The following is a 19,681-nucleotide window of genomic DNA, read 5'->3' as shown; positions in this document are numbered from 1 at the left end:
CTTTACTTTCAGCACTGTTCATATAAGTCAAGTAAACAAGTTAAAAATGTTGCTGTTTTATTCATGCAAATTTATTTTCTGTCTTTTATTGTGGTTGTCAATTTTTTGTTTTTGTGGGAATAGTGCCGCAGGTAGAATTCCATAAAAAGTTAGTCACTCAAAGAAGTTTTTTTTAAAAAAACTCTCAGAAAAGACTATCTACATTTTTTAAAGATTACATTAGTCGGACTCAAAATCAAATAAAGAAATTTTTTATCTTGATTTAATTGTTTTCTTTCAGTGTACGTGATTAAAAAAAAATTTTCATACATTCTAAGTACCTTTAACACTCTTCTTATATTATTTTTTTTATTATTCATATAACTAACCACGATCCCTGGATTTTTGCTTGCTATTACACCAAACCAAACCTAGCTAAAGGTTTCCTCTTTGCATTATGGCACACCTTTTCGATTATTATGAATCCAGGTAACATTCCTTCATGCTTGTTTCCAAGCCAAGCCAAACCAAAAAAAAAAAAAAAACAACAATATTTTCAATCATTTTAAGAGTTCTCTGGAAGAGTGTCCAAGAATAAAAATGGACAAGTATTATATTATTTTCGTTCTACTCATAAAGTGAGGTCTAAACGAGTAGGCTGAAAAAAACTTGATTTTTTTTTACAGTTTCTATCACATTGGTATTCCCTGAGGTATTTTCGGAAAGATCTATGATAACCCTCAGACAGGTTTTTTCATTGATAAAATGAAATAAAGGTCACATCGAGTTTTTATAGCTTTATAGACATCGGATTGATTGAACTTTGATTAATGACAGTAGCTCTAAGAGTGTCTAGTTTATATTTCAAAGCTTTGTCAAAGTCGTTATTTGGTCTAGTCGTATGTTGTACAGAGGCACTCTTGAGTGTTCCTCCGCAAACCAAGTCGATGTTATGTTGTACGCCTCCACACATGAGCACCTTTCAAGACTTGAGTCCGGGTGCTTCTCTTCTCTCGCCACCGCCGCGCCCGGTAAAATAAAAATGCACAAATAATATTAGTTTCGCATTCTCATTCTTTACAGCGGTTATTTTTTTTTTTCTTTTTTTGTATGACCAACAAGTTGTTGTTGTTTTTTTTTTTTTTTTTTTGCTTCTGAGCGTTTATACAAATAATCCGCTTTTGCTCTCTTCAGTTTATTCCATATACCAACACCATTTCATACACACGATCAGTCTTTTGATGAGAGTGGAAAGTTTGAATTCTTTCCCGCAAGCCTCTTGATCTCAAACATAACAATACAGATGGCGCTGTCGTTTAAGATATTAGGAATGCGCGTATACAAGACTCTATAATATTATAGCGGGAGAAACGTTAGGTGATGGATTCCACATGTGAGAGCTTCGATAATGCCGCTATAAGCACACGAAGGCATACAAGACTTGAAACTAAAGACTTGGTGGGCTTGAGGTGGTTGTTATTTTTGTTGTTGTTATTGGTATATTGTGTTTGTTTTAGATGTTGCGCGCGAGGTGGTTCGTTTAAGCTCTGAGCTATAGCCACAGCAGTGATTGCGATCAATCGGGGGGACTAGGGTCAAGCTTTTTTTAACCGTCGTCGTTGCTGTCATCGTTGTTTCTATGAGTGCGTCGTCGTTTTCAATGAATTATTCTTTATTTTACTGCAGATTGTGAATCGTTTTTTTTTATGTTTTTTTTTTTTTTTAATTCGTTGCAGTAGATGCAAATTTTTTGAATTGGTTTTTCGGAATACTGACAGTGACGATTAAGGAGATCTTTTGTGGCTCCTACATTTTTTTTGTTGTGTGTGCTTGTCCGTGTGTGTTTGTTTCGTATTTGATTTGTAATCAGGATTAAAAAAATTAAAAGAAAAAATCTTAATTGGGGCATTTTTTTCTCGCAAATGATCACTAAAATTCTGTAAAAAATACAAGAATTAACATATTTAAGTGCAGCGGTTTTTAAAGCGTTAACAGTTATGTATTTAAATAAAAAACCAAAAGCTCTGTCTTTTAATTATATTTAAGTATAAATTCAACTTAAATTAACGGTAGAAAATATAATTATTATTGATTGTGTGTATAGACGCAACTACTCATAAAAATATAGTACCTTAGTATTAGTGAATTCTTTAAAAGAGCATTTATATAACCTAAAAAATTGGGTTTATTTTGCATTGTGCCATATATAAAACAGTGTTACAACTGTAATATATTGCAGTTCTTCAATACATATACACCTACAAAAAGATATCATTTATTATCAGCAATCAAACATGGCTACCCATAAAGAGCTGTCATTTGACTGGAGTATCCTATATCAAGACTATGACCAATGGACCAAAACAGGTTTGTTATTTTTAAATACATATATTTTCAGTAAAGAAACAGATCCTTTTTAAATTCCTTTTAGAATTTGATTTGTTTTTTGCAAAATATTCGCCAATTTGATAAATGTTGTTATGGTAAATATTTTAAATGTCTGACGTTATGGTTTTTCAAAAGGTATTATAACATTTAATAATGCGCGCGCCTTAGGCTATGTGTAATAGATCTTGCATGTCTATTATTGGGGTTAAATGGAATCTATAATTATAATAATTTAACTAAATTGCCGCATAAAAGCGTTGCAGGTGATTAGCAAAAAGTTATGATTTATGAAAATAAAATAATTATAAGTGTTGTATTTATTCAAATTGTCGTCATAACCTCATGACTTTAAGAGAGTCGGGGGTGATATCCCTAATAATATTTTGACATTTAAATAATTCAAAAGCTAATTTTTTGTGGATACAAACAGATTTTTGTAAAAATTATTTTTTTTTTCAAAAAGGACTATTATTTGGATTTTTAATACGATAAGTCGTACAAAAAATTAAGTAGAAATTAAACTGTTGGTAGTTTTTATTTTTTTTCAGCATAACCCATTATTGCAAGAAAAAAATTAACTCATAATTGTTCATATTTATTGTGCATAATTTAGTTGTACAGCTACAAGTTTGAGTTCAGTAGGTACCCAAAATTATAAACCAAACAACTTAAAACAATTACACCACAAACAGAGATGGCAGAGTAGATTACGTCAGGTAATCTACTCGGTTAACTACGCGTAGTTAATCGAATAAACTACTCGCTTGATTTGTTTCATGTACTACCTACATTTGCTACGTGCAATAACTACATAAAAAACGTTATATTTCAAAAATATTAAAAAATAAATAGCTGTGTTTTCGTGAGAATTTGGTTTCGTAAAGTAAAACCTTTTCAAAGAAACCACCCCAAGTCCATCTGGTTTCAAATATTCTATTCAAATTTACACTATCACAGCTATGTATTTCGATTTGAATAAGACTTTGACAATTTGGTGGTAAAATTGGCATTTCAAACTACATTTTGACGTCTAGCGCTACGTCTGCTACATTTAATTACGTTAACTACATTAAACTACGTTAACTACCTCATTTATGTAGTAGACGTAACAAATGTAGGAAATCAAAAAAAATCCAATTTTTGCCATCTCTGACCACAAATCAACAAAAGAAGTTTCAAATTGTCGTGGAAAAGGGATACGTTTTTGGTCGAACAATATTTAAGATGGAGTCACAGATGTAATATGAGCTGTTTTTCAACAGCAAAAAGCTAGTTGACCCACTAATTTTGGAACTCGTAATATGATTGGATGTAATATGAGCTGTTTTTCAACAGCAAAAAGCTAGTTGACCCACTAATTTTGGAACTCGTTGATTTTGGATTATTTGAATTAACTTCTTGAGTTTCTTTTTTATTGTAAGTTTGTTGAAAACTTCTGGATTTAGGTATTTTCTACTAAAAAAAATGCTTCTTAGTGAATTAACTCTTCAGCACCAACAAACTGGACCTTAAAAACTTTTGTTGAAAAACATGCTTTAATTCAAACCAGCAGCACTATTTTTAAAAATACTTGAATTGAAATTTAAACTCCTGAAGACTTAACATAACTTTGGGTGATGCACAGAGAAAAATATGACCACCTTAAAACTAACAGATTGGCTTCTTGTTTTAGTGCCTATATGTTTTATAAGGAAATCTTATTAAAATCAGAGCTAATAGTCTTCGCAGCAAGGCTCTCTTCTGTTTTTTATTTATTACCTTGTAATTTTAATTACTAGATAATAAATTATAATTATAATAATAAATATTTTTATAGTAGGTTGGTTCAGGTGTTAAGGTATGCGACCAATGATTTAAAGTCTTTATTTCAATTCGTCGTCGTTTTTTTTTTTCTTCAGGGTTTACAAGTGCAGATTTTAAAACAATAAGGAAACCCCGATTATTTTCATAAGGTTTCCTCCTTGAATGAAAACCATAGAGAAATCTGAAATCTATTTTATGTGGTCTTTTTTTCTCTGTTTATGCATAACAAATGTGGATTGAAGGGTGTTTTTTCGTGGGAGAGTGGGATGGGGCGAGGATGGGTAAAGGTTTACAAAACTTATAACTCAAAGGTACTACATAGTTTTTTCACTAGTTTTTAAATTTTTCAAAAATTTTTGATAAGGTAAATTTACTACAAATTTGTCTCCTTTTTTATTCATCTTTCATCGAGAGGAAAGCGCTGTGCTGCGGTACTGAAAGTCGTATAGTAGCATTTTACTGCTCCCGACAACTTCGTACAACTGTCTCCTCCTTTCACATTCAAAGTAGCTATTTTTCCAAGTTCTTGTATCCCAAACATTTTACACAAACAGCAAGGTGTAATCTTATAAAAAAAAATAATAATATAATTCCACAATTCGACCGAAAGTGAACTGGCATCACTTTTCAATTTCACGTGAAATTGACCTTCGATCGATTTCGAAAACTTCGAAAATGCTTCGAACTGTCAAAACTGAAGGATCATCCATTTTTATTTTGTTTGTAAAGTTAAATTACTGCTACTTTGAACATGGATGCAATTTTATTGGCAACTTTATTGGAAAAAAGCAGAATTTAAAAGAAAAAAATAAGAAGTCACATTTTGCGAGACATATGAAATATGTAAGTGAAATGCAGAACATGGGCGATATTATTGCAAATTTTCAAAGAAAAATGATTTAGATAAAGTGTAAAGCGCATGAGGTTGCAAACACAGAGGCAGTGATGAATTATGATATTTCATGCCTCATGTGTTTTATGTATTTTGTATAAAATTAACAACAAATAAACATTACAAAACAATAAAAATATAAGTTTTGATAATATTTTGTCCAAAAATTGGAGATTCATTGAAAAAAATACCAAGTTCACGAGCAGAAACAAAGCGAATTGAATTCGATCAGAAAATCTAAATGAGTGAAAAAATGTAGAACACCAAATTTCACTATCGGCAACGAAAGTGAATGCTCAAAAAGTGAAATGCAGAACGTAAAAGTCTCAAAAACTAATTTTCAATGAAATTCTTTTGATGTTTAATCCGAAATATATATTTTTTAATAAAATGTTCCTTTTTTAATACAAATCAAAAGCACAAACTGGAATTTGCTTAAATAAACCATTAGTTATGTTGATCACTAAGATATTGAGTTTCAGTTTCTCTCTCTCCCTGTGAAGTTGTCTTTTTCTTAGTGCCTGTGCTAATCTCTTTCTTAAATTTTTTTTTTTGTTTTCATTTAATGTCTAAACAATTATTTTATATATAATAATTTTTGTTTCCTCTTTTAAATTTATGTTTTGTGTTTAGACAGTGTATTTCTTATTGTGTTTTTTAATTTAATTATGTTTCTTTGTTAAAATAGAATAGAATACACAAGTAATATAAAAGTTAAAATATATAAAAAAAATATATATAAAAAAAAAAATCTAATCTATATTTGTGTCCATTTAGTTCTGTATCATATACATGGTGTTTACTTCCCCGTAAAGCTAAATTCCATTTTCTCTTATTTGTCTCTTCTTCTTGCTTTTTACAGTGTCAAACATCTAACCATATACTATCCATCACTCTCTTTTCTTTTTAGTACCTACTAAATATTTTTTATTCTCTTTTTTTTTCTTTTCTCTTGCCTCAATAATGTTATTTGTTTTATTTTTGTGTTAAATAATTTTGTGCCTTTTAATAATTCTGGGGTGAGTGATTTTTTAAATAAATAATATATAGTTATAAATTTTTAATAAAATAATAGTTAGTATTTTAATTTTTCAATTGCCTGCTTTTTCATCAAAATTAATAGTTAATATTTTTTTCCCGTGTTGTGTTTTTGTGTGATCTTGTTGGTTCTCTTGTATACATACATACATAGTGACATAAACAAATCTAGGGTTACCACCTGCCATTTTTGATTGTTTTTAAGCTTTTTTTTTTTTCTCTATATTTTTTTTTTTTTTTTTCTCATACAATATGGATTTAATAAGGTGTTTTTTTTGTAATTCAATAATAACTGAGGCTTCTGATAGACTCACAAGAATGCAAACGATCGCTCTGCAAAAGTTTTCACTCTTGTGTAATCACTGCAAAAGTTCAAATATTTCTTTACAACTACAAAATTTAAATACTAATCTCGCTAGTGTAACAAATAATGTAGACATGGTAAAATCTGTAGTGGATAATAACTCAGAAAGATTCTTCAGCCTGGAAAACAAAGTTGAATTGCTTTTTAAACATTTTATTGATCTGGAAGGTAATTTAGATAAAATAGAAAAAGTTATAGATTCCAATAGTAGAGCTGTATCACTTAACACTCTTAGCAGTGATAAAAACCACTCCAAAGTTGTTAAATCGTTAAATAACTTAGACAATACCCTTAATGAGGTATTGGATAGTAAAATTAATAAAATTAATTCAGAAAATTTAAAAAATTCGCGGCTTTTAATAAAAATTGATGAAAATTTGACTTTGATTAATAAAAATATTAATAATCACAATACATTTAATAACTCAACTAATAACAAAATTTCTGAATCCGTTCTCAAACTTTCAAATGAAGTTGAGAATTTATTAACAATAAGCAATAATAATTTTGATGAAAGCAACAATCATTTCGCAGCTTTGGAGAATGAGTTAAAAAGTACCAAAGATAGTTTAAATAAATTGATCAATATTGAAATTTCTAATTCCACGATTCCCACTACCAACCAAACTTCGGTCAATGCTCTTGAAAACCCTGTTTCAATGTCTATTCAGGAAGAAATGCAGTTTCATGTTCACAACAATAATCTTACAATAAACACTGAAAGTTTATCTAATAATAACATCAATGTAAACTCAATTCAAACTCAAAACCCAACTAACATCACTTTGCCTATTGCTAATACTAATTCTCCAGTAAACATATTTCAACCTAGAGTTGTACCCTGTCCCAAAAATATATTTATCTCTAAATTTGATATTTCAACATCTCATACAGACATTTTAGATCACATTAAGTCTGTCCTTATTAAAAATAACGTTTCTAATGACCTAAACTTAGTGAAATGTAAAAACATTACTAGGTCTAGTGGAAGAGTAGCATCATTTAAAGTTTCAGTTCCCGAACCTATGTTTAATTTGTTGATGCACCCTTCATCATGGCCTGATAACACATTTATTCAAGAATTTGTAAACAAAAACACACAAGGGTCAAAAATCAATTTAAATGCAGCTCCAAAAAACTAATATGCTTGTCCCTTTATTATCAAAATGTAAGGGGACTCCGCTCCAAAGCTTCTGATGTATTCTTAAAGTCGCAAGAGCTTCCTTTTGATGTTTTTGCTTTAAGCGAAACTAATTTAACTAATGATTTTAATAGTAATGAATTTTTTTCATCAGACTATAATGTTTACCGTAAAGATGGTCAGTTAGAATTAGGGAATAGGTCTGGAAGAGGGGTTCTTATTGCTGTTAACACTAGTTACGACAGTTCTCTGATTGAAATTCCTAATACCGAAAACATTGAAATGATTTGTGTAAAAATTAAACTTATGCGAAAAAACATTTATATTATGTGCTGCTATTTGCGACCTTGCAGCCCCATCGAAACTTATCAAAATCTCATTAATGCAGTTGACTTCTTGGATGACACTATTGAAGTTCATGATAACTTATTGGTCCTAGGTGATTTTAATCTTCCTAATCTGTCGTGGTCAAAGTCCGATGATGACTCACATTTTATTGCAACTAACGCAACAACCGAAAAAGAAACTTTATTCACTGATAATCTGTCTGATTGCGGCTTACTTCAGATTAGCGATATAAAAAATAACTTGAATAGGCAACTTGATCTGATCTTCTCCAATGATGCTCATAACTGCATCGTAAAGGAAAGTAGCCTTATTCTCTCAACTATTGACCTGTATCATCCACCACTATGCTTAAGCTTCGCCTATGAACATTGTAACTCAGAAGTAGAGTCTGAAAAACAATATTGTTTTAATTTCCGGAAGGCTAATTTTAACAAACTGAATGAGCTTCTAAGTAATATAAATTTTGATCTTATTTTAAATAGTGTCAACGATAGTATTGATAGTTTAACCACCAATTTTTACGTAGCCATTTTCGAATGTTTTTACCAGTCAGTACCATATTCACAAAAGAAAAATATGTCTTCTTCACCCCCATGGTATTCAAAGGAGCTTCGTTCTCTACGCAACTCCCGAAACGCTCTATGGAAGAAATGTTTAAGATCTAGATCAGACATGGATTTTTCTCTTTATATGGATGTAAGCAATGAATTTTCGAGCCTTTCAAAACTTCTCTACGATGACTACATCAATCAAATGCAATTTGATTTAATTTCAAACCCTAAGCGTTTTTGGCAATTTATTAATCTAAAAAGAAAGTCAGACGGTTATCCTAATACCTTAAATTATTTAAATCACTCTTCTAGTGATTCTAAAGTTATAACTAATTTATTTGCCAATTTTTTCAGCCTTGCGTTTTCTGATAGTAACTTTGTGCCTGATAGTAACTACTTCACCTACATGAATAACTGTAACCAAACATCTTTAGTATCAATTAATATTACTGTTGAAGACGTGATACAAAAAATTCATAAACTTAAGAATGATTTCTCATCGGGTCCTGATGGCTTGCCCGCGATTGTACTAAAAAATTGTGTAGCCCATTTAGCCTCACCTATTGCCACTCTGTTTCAAAAATCCATAACTCTAGGGTTTTTTCCATCAATCTGGAAGGATTCATTCATCATCCCTATTCACAAAAAGGGATGCAAAAGTGATATTGCTAACTATAGACCAATTGCCAAATTATCGTGCATCCCAAAACTTTTTGAAAGTATTATCTTCGACACACTATATTTTAATTGTAAATCATTGTTTTCAGCCAGACAACACGGTTTTCTGAAAGGCAAATCTACGACCACTAATTTAACCGAGTTTGTATCGTACACTTTGAAATCATTAGAAAATAAAAACGAAGTTGATGTCATTGCTACAGACTTTAGCAAGGCGTTTGATAGAATATCACATAAAATTATATCGTTTAAACTTAAAGCTCTAGGATTTCCTCCTGGTTTTATTCAATGGATGAATTCATACCTTTATAATCGTAAATATCAAGTACTTTTTAGATCTTCAATCTCAGATCCATTTATTGCAAAGTCGGGCGTCCCACAAGGAAGTCATTTAGGCCCCATAATTTTTATTTTGACAATCAATGACGTAGAATCAGTCATTCAGCATTGTGAAGTCTCTACGTACGCAGATGATATGAAAATCTTTAGGACAATTTCATCGTCAAACGACCCTTTGCTTTTGCAAATTGATTTAGACAATTTCTTTGTTTGGTGTCAGAAAAATAACTTAGATCTTAATGTTGAAAAATGCCAAGCAATCACATATTCCCGCAAACGACTCCGTCCTCCACCACGTGACTATTTTATCAATGAATGTATTGTTTCAAGAGTAACAACCATTAAGGATTTGGGTGTAATTTGTGATAATGAACTTAACTTCAGATCCCACTATGACAATATTATATCTAGGGCTAATTCTGCTTTAGGTTTCGTCAAGCGCTGGTCTAAAGAGTTTTCTGACCCTTACGTTACGAAATCACTTTATACCACGTTTGTGAGGCCTTTACTTGAATATGCTAGCCAAGTCTGGTCCCCTTATCACCAAGTCCACATCAAGAGAATTGAAGCAGTACAGCGTAGATTCCTCCGTTTTGCCTTAAGAGGACTTCCGTGGGTTGATAATTTCAACTTGCCCCCTTATCAAGAACGTTTGCAACTCATTAACTTACAATCTTTAGAAAAACGTCGCGAAGTTGCCGATGTTATTTTCATACACCAAATTTTATGTAATGTAATTGAAAACTCCACCCTCCTTGAGCAAATTAGTTTTAACGTAAGTTCCTATTCTCTCAGAACGACCCCGCAATTTCATCAAGCTCTTCATAGAACTGATTATGGCAAAAATGAACCGATTACGAGAATGTTAAGGAATGTTAATAAAAATTGTAATATTTTTGATTGTAATAACAGCAAGATCACACAAAAAAACCTACTATATGGTATTTCATAGCCCTCTTGGACCTAAAGATTAGTAAAGATTAGTAAATAGTGAAATAGTAAAAGAGAAACTGAAACTGAACTTTTTATTTTTTTTACTGATCTAACAAGTGCTTAAGCATGCTTTTTTATTTTATTTATTGTTTTTTTTTCTACACTTTTTTAATTTTTTTACTTATTTTTAAATTTTAACTTTATTTAATACTTTATTTTAATTTTTTTTCTATATGGTTGTATGTTTCCCCATGCTCCCATATAGTTACATATTTATTTTTATATTTTGTATCTGCTTGTAATAAGCAGCCCCGCTCTTATCTCGTGTTTATTTTTTTTCTTCAAAAAACTCTAATTTAAGTGCCGATATGACTAGCCACCGCAAGTGCCACCATACTCGGTGTAAATGGACCCCAGCGCGTGCGGTATCTGGGGGGGAAAGAGGCGTGGGATAATTTAATTTAAAAAATTTGTATTTCCAATATCTTTGAGAAAAATATTACTTTTGAAAAAAAGTAATATACTCAAGACAATAAAATACGACGTGATTGCATAAGAAGCTTTGCAAAATTTAACGGTGATGTAAATCGACGTCAAAATACCAAACAAATTATTTGAAGAATTCTGAATTGGACTAAAATCCTGAAAATCCCAACCCTCAACGTCAACTAAGGCACTTACTCAAACAAACACAAACAACCATTTTAGAATTTGGAGGGGGCTCGATCATTTGAGCTGCCTCTAAATCTCTACGATTTACGAAGAAGTTTCAGTTATTCATGTAGATTATGGTGAAATCAGCTAAATAGTAACATGATTTTGGAGGCTTGGGGGGGGGGCTTGAGCCCCCTGACCCCCCCCCCCCCCTCAATACGCCACTGCTCATCACCTTAAAATAGCTTTACAGGAAAACACTAATAACAGAATTTAAAACCGATTTCAAAGAAGGAATTAAGAAATCGAAACAAATTTTTTAAAAGATGCTTTTGAGTTAGGTAATAGTTCATATTCCCATAATAAAGAACAACAAGAGATTCCAGCTTCTCTGCATTAGGTCAATGACTTTGATGTAAGCATTTCATAGCAGTGTTCGTAATTACAGAAACAATGCCCAGCCCATGTCCATCATTACGTTATCTATGATGAATCAAATCTAATGCCCATTAATACTTTTGTAATGTGTATTGTATCGACTTTATACTGTACCAACTACGTTGTATCGAATGTATTATACTTTCAAGAATAACAATTTTATAGGTAGCACTTATTGTTTTATTTCGAAAAATAGTATTTACTTGTAAATTGCTGTGCATTAACACTTCAGTTTAGTGTGCCTTTTCCGAGACTTCAAAACTAGGAACCTTATAAAGAGAGTAGAAAAAAAGGTTTTATGACTTTAAACAAACTTTAGCCAAATTTTCCAGGAATATAATTTTTATTCAAATTAGTTTGCCATATAGTTTTATTTGCATATAGATTCAATCAAATTCAAACTAAATGTCACCAGCCTATGAAGGTTCTAATGGTTTAATTGTTAGCCCCTGATGTACTTCTTTGGAATAAAACAATATTCTTATAAAGTCAGTACATATAACTGACAAGCTTTAAACAATATACCTACAGAGAAAAAAAAATACAGGTAAGCTACCGATTGCCTTTCATGAGCAATCAATCGATGAGCTAATGAATTCATTTGGTAAACAAGGTGTTTACGTTTATAGCATACGAATGGATAATTGTGTGAATGAATCTCAACGGACTCGAAGTTGATGTAGATGTTTGCAAGTGAAGTCATCATCATCAACGTGTCTAACAACTACTCTCTTTTTTTTTTGCTATGTGCGATCATCATTTTTAATGAATCACTCAACGACAGCATTCCTTTTGGAGATTTAAAGCGGTTCAAATCCTTTTTAAGAGATTATCGTAGTGCTAATGAATTGATTAAAAGAAAATGTAAGTCTTAAATAGATTGACTTTCAGTTTTTTTTTTTTTACATTCATATGGGGTTGGGTATATGTTGCACAAGTTGTTAGATAAGAAATATATTATACAACTTGACGGTTACTAACAATTTTTGCTAGTTAACGATATACAGAATACAAGGTAATATACACCCGCCATTTTGATGACGTCACGTGCATTATAAATCGAATGTGAACACCGCCTTACAGATTAAAGGCAGGCATACTTGAATGTATTATCTATGGAAAGCCACAAATACAACACACAACCATAGATAAACAATTACCAAGATTGCAGACTTTCATGTGTTTAATCTATGGAAACTTCATTAGGCGTTTTTCTTTTTTAGTTTAGAGTCTAAACATTTTCAGCAAGCTCTGAGCAGTGAACAAAGCTTGTTCTAAGCGCTCAGAACTATTTTTAAAACACACCTAAACATTTGTCTATTTACCTGTCAATTTCTTCTACAGAAACAAGAAATAAAATTTTAAACTTAAATTAATTTAAAAAAAAAACTAGAACGCGTACTGCAATATTGCGCCATTATTTTAATTGTTTGAGATTTTATTTCAATATCACTTGTCAAATGCTTGTGTTCAGCATTCAACTCGGTCTGCTCAGTTATTTTATTCTGAGCCCATCGATTGTGCTCTTCAGAACGAAAAAGGAAACACATATTTGAAGCTCTAAATATTCAGAGGTAAAAAAGAAATAAAATTTTTTGTTTGACAGTTTAGGCTCTGTTCTGAACTAAAAAAGGAAAAAAAAAAACTCTTAAAGAAAATTTAAATATACAGATGACAAGCACAAAGTCACAAAAACAAAAAGACATAGCTATAGATTTTATGATGTCATCTGCTAAATAATAAATTCAACTCTTTTTTATATGAAATTCTTATAGAATTAATATACATTTATGTAGATTGAAATAGATTACAGTAATTGACATTAGCAGAAAGAGCTATCAAATAGCAAGTAAGAACATAGATCAATTATACCATGGTGACTGTCCTTAATCTATTAGGCGATGTTCCTTTTGTTCAGTATATTCTGGAATTATATACCTTATTTGAATAAAGGCGGAAGTTAAGATTTAATACAAATATCCTATAGAAAAATGTAAAAATTTAGAAAAAAGTAGAATGCTAAAAATATAAAAACTCGCTTGTCCACTCTTGTCTTCCCTTTTAACATATCACATAATCAACAAAGTGGTTATAAATATCTTACTGCCTTCTCTCACCTTATCGCCCACACCCACAATGAATGAATGACTTATTGTGAACACAAGACCCGCATTGCAAAACTTTACTTAACACATATCCTTTTTTGTAAAAACTGTTCTTATACCTACATGGCATATTATGTTTGCATAAGTACAAGTTTTTCCAACGCAAAGGTACGAGTACTTTGGGTCTTACATAAAAATGTTCGCCCACATAGAGTTGATAAAACAAACCTGTCAAAACAGTACCTTGAGTATAAAACCAATAACTATACCTATTGATATGTCTTAATAAGAGAAATAATAGAAACGTCAAATTTATACCTTCTCTCTGACAGTTGGACAAATAGCCAGATGGTGTATAGTAAGTTGTAAGTACACTTTACTTTTTGTTTTGCTTTGTTTTTTTTGTTACTCAAGACCTCAAAAGACATAGTCAAATAATTTAAAAGCTTGTCTCTTGGAGCTATGAAATATAAATGAACAAATATTAACTCAGCACTCTATGTTCACCATAAATTAAGTTATTAATTTCCTTTAGGACAAAATAGACTTTCACATCTTAACAGCTTGATGTTGTGTATATTTTGCAATAGGCCTTCTTTAATCAACTTGCCAACAACTATATTGAACATTTACTTCTATTTATTTAAGCCAATGGGCGTGCAAATAACCGTGAACAAAATAGGAAAAACCATTAGGAGGTTCTTTCGCAAAAAGGGTTAGCATAATATCTGTACAAAACAAAGTTCAACACTATATAGAGTCTGTGGTTAACACCTCTTAGGCGGGGGTTATATATGGACAGGAAGTTGAAAATTGTTTTCGCCAACACATCAAATGACCGAAACGTGAATGTCTGCCTGTCTCTTCCTAAGACCATTTGTGTTGGTCAAATCAAATATAGTAGGACGGTAGTGAATACATCTGCGTGTAGTATACTAATTGAATATTCATTTATGTCTTGGCTGTCATTATTTGACATTTCAAACTGATCTTGTTTGACATGTTATTGTGCGATTGCAAATGCGCGTGGTAATTTTTTTTTGTTATGGAAAAAATCTAAGAGTTTGAAAGGAAAAATTGATATTTATGTCTGTCAAAACTCAAAGCAGCTATCGAAGATAGTAGGTGGCGTTTCCTGTAAATTTGCACAAAACGTTGTTGATGCTAATGGTTAAGTTTATACATATGTGTTGCGTTTTGTTTTGCATTCTAATGTATTTTGCCTCAGACGTTGAGATAAGCCCGTTGCAATATCAATGTTATGTAAACTCTGCAAGTTTGAGCACGATTACCTGCAGGTAGTTGTTTGAGTGATACCATGAATCGGGTAGATTTGATCAGTTGGTACTTGTTCGATAACCACATCATTGCGAACTCCAAAATGTCATAATGTTACTTTATCCATCTGTAATACCCAGTGCGTTTGTGCGATTAACCACCACGATAAAGGTTCTGGGTTCAAATCCAGCTTCCATCATGAAGACATTTTCTTCAATACTGTTCCTTGCAAGTAAATAATAGCACAACCAAGAGTATCGCGAAAGTGCATCTCAAAATGATAGATCCTCCTCTCAAAAATGTATCATAATTTTTTTTTTTTAATTTTACTTCAACATCACTGACTGAACGAAAGTTAAAAATTGTTTTATAGGAGAAAAGAAAAATGTCCATTTGGTGAGCGAAAATCGAACAAACCTAGTTTTTGTCAGCTGTCAAAAAGAATTCTTAACAGAACAACTGTATGGGCCATTTTTTTTTGCATTGTTTCTCCCTCAAGATTTTGGCTATTCATGCCCCTTCCTATTACTTCCTATTTCGAAACATACATTTGCTGTCTTTATAATTTTCACATATGACATATATACAAAACCTTAACCTGAAAACTGTAACTCAATGTCAACAAAAAACGTCACTGAATATCACCTTAATTTTTATGACATTTGACCAATCAATGGCAATTTTCGATGTCAAAGTGTTATTAGGATGTACATATAATATTCTTCAAAATACTTTAAAGTGTCTTTATGGATGTAATAAAAATACTCTAAAGACACACTATACAAATCCTACAAATTTCGTGCTTCTATAAGGTTGTTGATTAAAATTTCAGAGCTACCTAGACGTTTTTATTTTTTAATTAGGTTTTTTATCTTTGTGTCTAATCTTATAAGCCTTCTGCAGACAACTGTCATAGAATATTCTAAATGCTGTGTGAAATTAATTCTTTACAGTGTTATAAAACTGAAAATAGTTTCCTCTAAGGTTGTTATAGGAACAATTATTCATGATAAGAAGCTTCTCTGGATCATTATGGAAGTAAAAATTGTTATTTGAACATGCAGCTGTGGAATATAAATGAAAAATGATAAAATGTACAACAAAGCTGTAGGTAAATATAGAAATCAAATCCTAAATCTAAAAATAAATGACCCCTATAAAGTGAAAAAAGATATACAAATTCCCTTATGCAATAAACAAAACTTTCTTTATCGCTCTTCCTGAAACCAGAAACAGGAAAAAAACAAAATTTGTTTTCAAACTTGAAATCGAGTACTATCACGCTGTTTTTCATTCAATACGATACACTCGTCTCGCACACAAGAAGTCTTCTTAGATAAAACACCTACCACAAATTACCAGCAACATGTTTTGTCTATGATTATCTAATTTTGACCCCTCTCACTCCGTGCAAATAACTATTATTGCAACATGGCACTAACACTGTAATACTCAGGCAATAAATAACCTCACGTCACATTGACAATCAGGCTCCTTAATCACGGCCCCCGTATGTATGGTAGGAATATATATGCACATTTGAACTTCATCATCAAAGCTATATTACGAATTTCTCGCTCGCGTCCTTCCATAGGTGCACATTTTGGTTGTTTACTATAACTACTGTTGCAGCCTGCTGCCGCCACCATCGTCATCATTTCATGTGAAAGGTACATATGCGCATGCGTACAAACGTGACAACTATCCCGCCATATCCATACCACCACCGACCGTATGTAGCGTCATTTTGTTGTTCGAACGCGAGAAAATTGTAATTTTCCTTTCTATTCAAACACCGGTAATTATACAGACCTCTATCTGCTATTGCTATAGGAGTGCTATAGAAGCTATTGCTATTTCGATGCGCAACCACAAAATGATAAATCGCGAAATGCCTTTGCGAACACGAAATTTTTCGAACTCACACTCTGTCTCCCCATATCACAGGAAGGTAGAGGGAGCTATACACGTTAGTGATACTCTTGCACATGAAAGTCACCACGTTTGCGGTGGGTCGAGGCAGCAAATTCAATTCATTAACACCCACACTCAGCACGAAGATTATAATAAAACCAAGAGACTCGATCATTTGAGCCACAAAATATGTATCACAAAACAAAACACTAGACGGAGCTCTCTGGCTAAGATCAATCCATTGCCACTATATGCACCTGGCGCAACGGTCGATGTGTGCGGTGGTGAATGGCGCAAAGAAGCTGTGATATTCGATTTCGAACTACATACAAAGTCGGTCTGATGGAAGTGCGATGAGGAAAAACGACGACGTCCAACAAGAAGTAAATTTTTGTAAGTGAATTTGGCTTCAATCACGATCCATAAGATCACATAATTCAGATCTCTGTAACCGCAATCGATATTCAATTTTCTCAAAAATTGCATAAAAAAAAATTGACTTTCAAGTACGATTTGCGCAAAACTTCACGATTTCGATAGATTTCCATCAGATTGGTGCTCAAGTGCGTCGCCATCTTCAACGGTTCAACTCTTGGTGGTTATTTCCTTTCTGTAATAATCGCGTCGCAGACGGATTGGCAGGTTTTTGTTTTAACCACATAGAGGTTTTCATGTTCTACCACTCACACAAAGAGTGGTCAATCATATCTCAGTGTCTTTACTTGATTTTCATGGATATGATATTACCTAGAGATGGCCGGACCGGCTCAATCTCAAGGTTTCATTTGAAAAAAATGAATTATTTGTAATTATTTTAATTAATGGCAAATAAAATTTGTTCCTGTTGCAGAAGCAGATTCAAACTTGAAAAATCACATTGTTGCACCACAAAAGTCAAACATAGTTGTAAGACAAATATACAACTGTCAATTATGACATTTTGATATTTTGACGTATAAATAATTTTCTACAAAATGATTGTTACTATTGGATTTCAATTTCTCAATGCAATCTTATGAATGAACACACATATCTAGTAGACAGATTATAAAAACCTTGATAGTCATATTCAAGCTCAAGGTATTTTTATAACCAAGCAAAGTGTTATTGATGTTTACACATTACACTTGTCAAAAAAGAGATATAGTATAATGTGACAAGACCTATTATTTTCATTGGAAAGTGATAGTAATGTGGTGGTAGTTATTGCTGGATTTAATTTGTAAGTGCAACAGTCTCTTTGATCGTATGAATTGATAAATGGTCACATGTGCAGAGAGACCTTTCACACGAAGTTATATTTTTGAACAAATAAATTGATAACGGATGCTTCTTTTGACAGATAACATTATAATATGATTTTGTGTACATGTTTTTGTGTACATTATTATTATTTGATAATGATATGTGTGACGTTTGTTTCCGAAAATTTTGATAATGTGGTATTTGAAGAATAATATTTTGGTTTTGTGATTATGGTTTTGGTTATTCGGAAATCATTGAATTAAATAAATAAGAATTGCTTTATTGAGACTGTATGAAAAATAGCAGGAAATAAAATACATAATATAGTTTAAAAAACTAAGGGAGATTTTCTTCACTATTGCTCAACTTGAAGCAAACTCGAGAGTTGGCGAACTTGAGAGTTGATATCAACTCTAAGGTTGAAACAAAAGTTGAACATTTGTTTTCTTCACTTTTTTTTCTCAACTTCCAGTTTGAAAAATATCCCTGGGATATTTGTGACAAGTTATACTAATACTGTCAGTTTCAAATTAAAAAAAACAATCGAGTATGTCATTTTAATTTGAAGTTCTCTATTTCTAGTACAATTTTGTTTTGTCAAAATGTCAAATTCATTTTAGGAATAAATTTAAATGCATTTTGCTTTGCTTTTTTTCTGAAAAAATGAATTTCAAAGGAATAATTTTTTTTGTGTAAAAGTGTGTGTGTATGTGTGTGTGTGCGCGCAAGAGTGGTGTTGTCGGTATGTAAAAAAAAAATCGGTGCAAAATGTGTATGAAAATTCTTTAATGAATAATAATATTCTGCGATTGAAAAATATGTTTCCATAAGTTTAATTCTCAATTTGTCTATGAAAACAGAAGTAAAAAAGTTTTTGCCACGATTTAGCATCAAAAAAATATGACATTTCACAGAAAACTCTCAGGTTTGCTCCCTCAACTTCTACTATTTTCGGAAGTTGAGCAAACCAGAAGTTGACCAACTCGAGAGTTGAGAATCTAAAGTTGAAACTGTCAACTTTGAGTGAAGAAAAACAAAATCACAAGTTGAGAATAAAAATCCTCAAGTTGACTTCAACTTTTAGTGAAGAAAACGGCTCTAAAAATACTCTCTTACCATGAACTAAAGACTATAAAATAATGCAATTGACTTATTGGAAATGGTTATCACGTCAAAAAATCACTCATTAGTATTTTAATCACAGAAAGAGTTTTTTTCGCAATTTAAAATTTGCTATATTAATTGGTCACTATGGCGTATGTGGAACATTTTTTTTTATTGAAAACATTTTTGGATAAATATTTTTTCTATTGCTGGATAAATGCTGAAAATGAAAACAGATGTCTTGTTAATTTTGCAATGGAGAAAATATTCAAGAAAATATGTAATAATTACATTATTTTTCATTTGTTTATTTCAGTATTAAATAGGGTAAATAAAAGTAAAATGACATGGTAAACAATTTTTTTTTTTTAAAGAATTGAAAAAGTTTTGAAATTATTTATTAATTAAATACCGAACTATTTTCGACAAGAAATGATTATAGGTTAGGTAAGTGGAATTTTTTTTCTAAGGCACTACATTTCGAAACAT

General features: G+C 31.6%; 1 protein-coding gene across 2 annotated transcripts in view; it reads left to right on the top strand.

Moving 5' to 3' along the window:
- Positions 1-1,414: 1,414 nt before the first annotated feature.
- The window catches only part of LOC129912275 (cerebellar degeneration-related protein 2-like), a 122,903-nt gene continuing 104,636 nt past the window's right edge, over positions 1,415-19,681 (top strand). Inside the window, exons 1-2 of one of the 2 annotated variants that reach the window (XM_055990469.1) lie at positions 1,415-1,622; positions 1,716-2,346. In XM_055990469.1, coding sequence (XP_055846444.1) covers positions 2,274-2,346 — 73 coding nt within the window. In that variant the 5' untranslated portion in view covers positions 1,415-1,622; positions 1,716-2,273. Of the gene's footprint in view, positions 2,347-19,681 lie in introns of both variants that reach the window. The other variant, XM_055990468.1, reaches the window with a different exon arrangement.

The sequence above is a fragment of the Episyrphus balteatus genome, chromosome 2 (assembly GCF_945859705.1).
Source record: "Episyrphus balteatus chromosome 2, idEpiBalt1.1, whole genome shotgun sequence".
In the NCBI taxonomy this organism is placed as follows: Eukaryota; Metazoa; Arthropoda; class Insecta; order Diptera; family Syrphidae; genus Episyrphus; species Episyrphus balteatus.
This window is presented reverse-complemented; position numbering and strand designations above follow the sequence as displayed.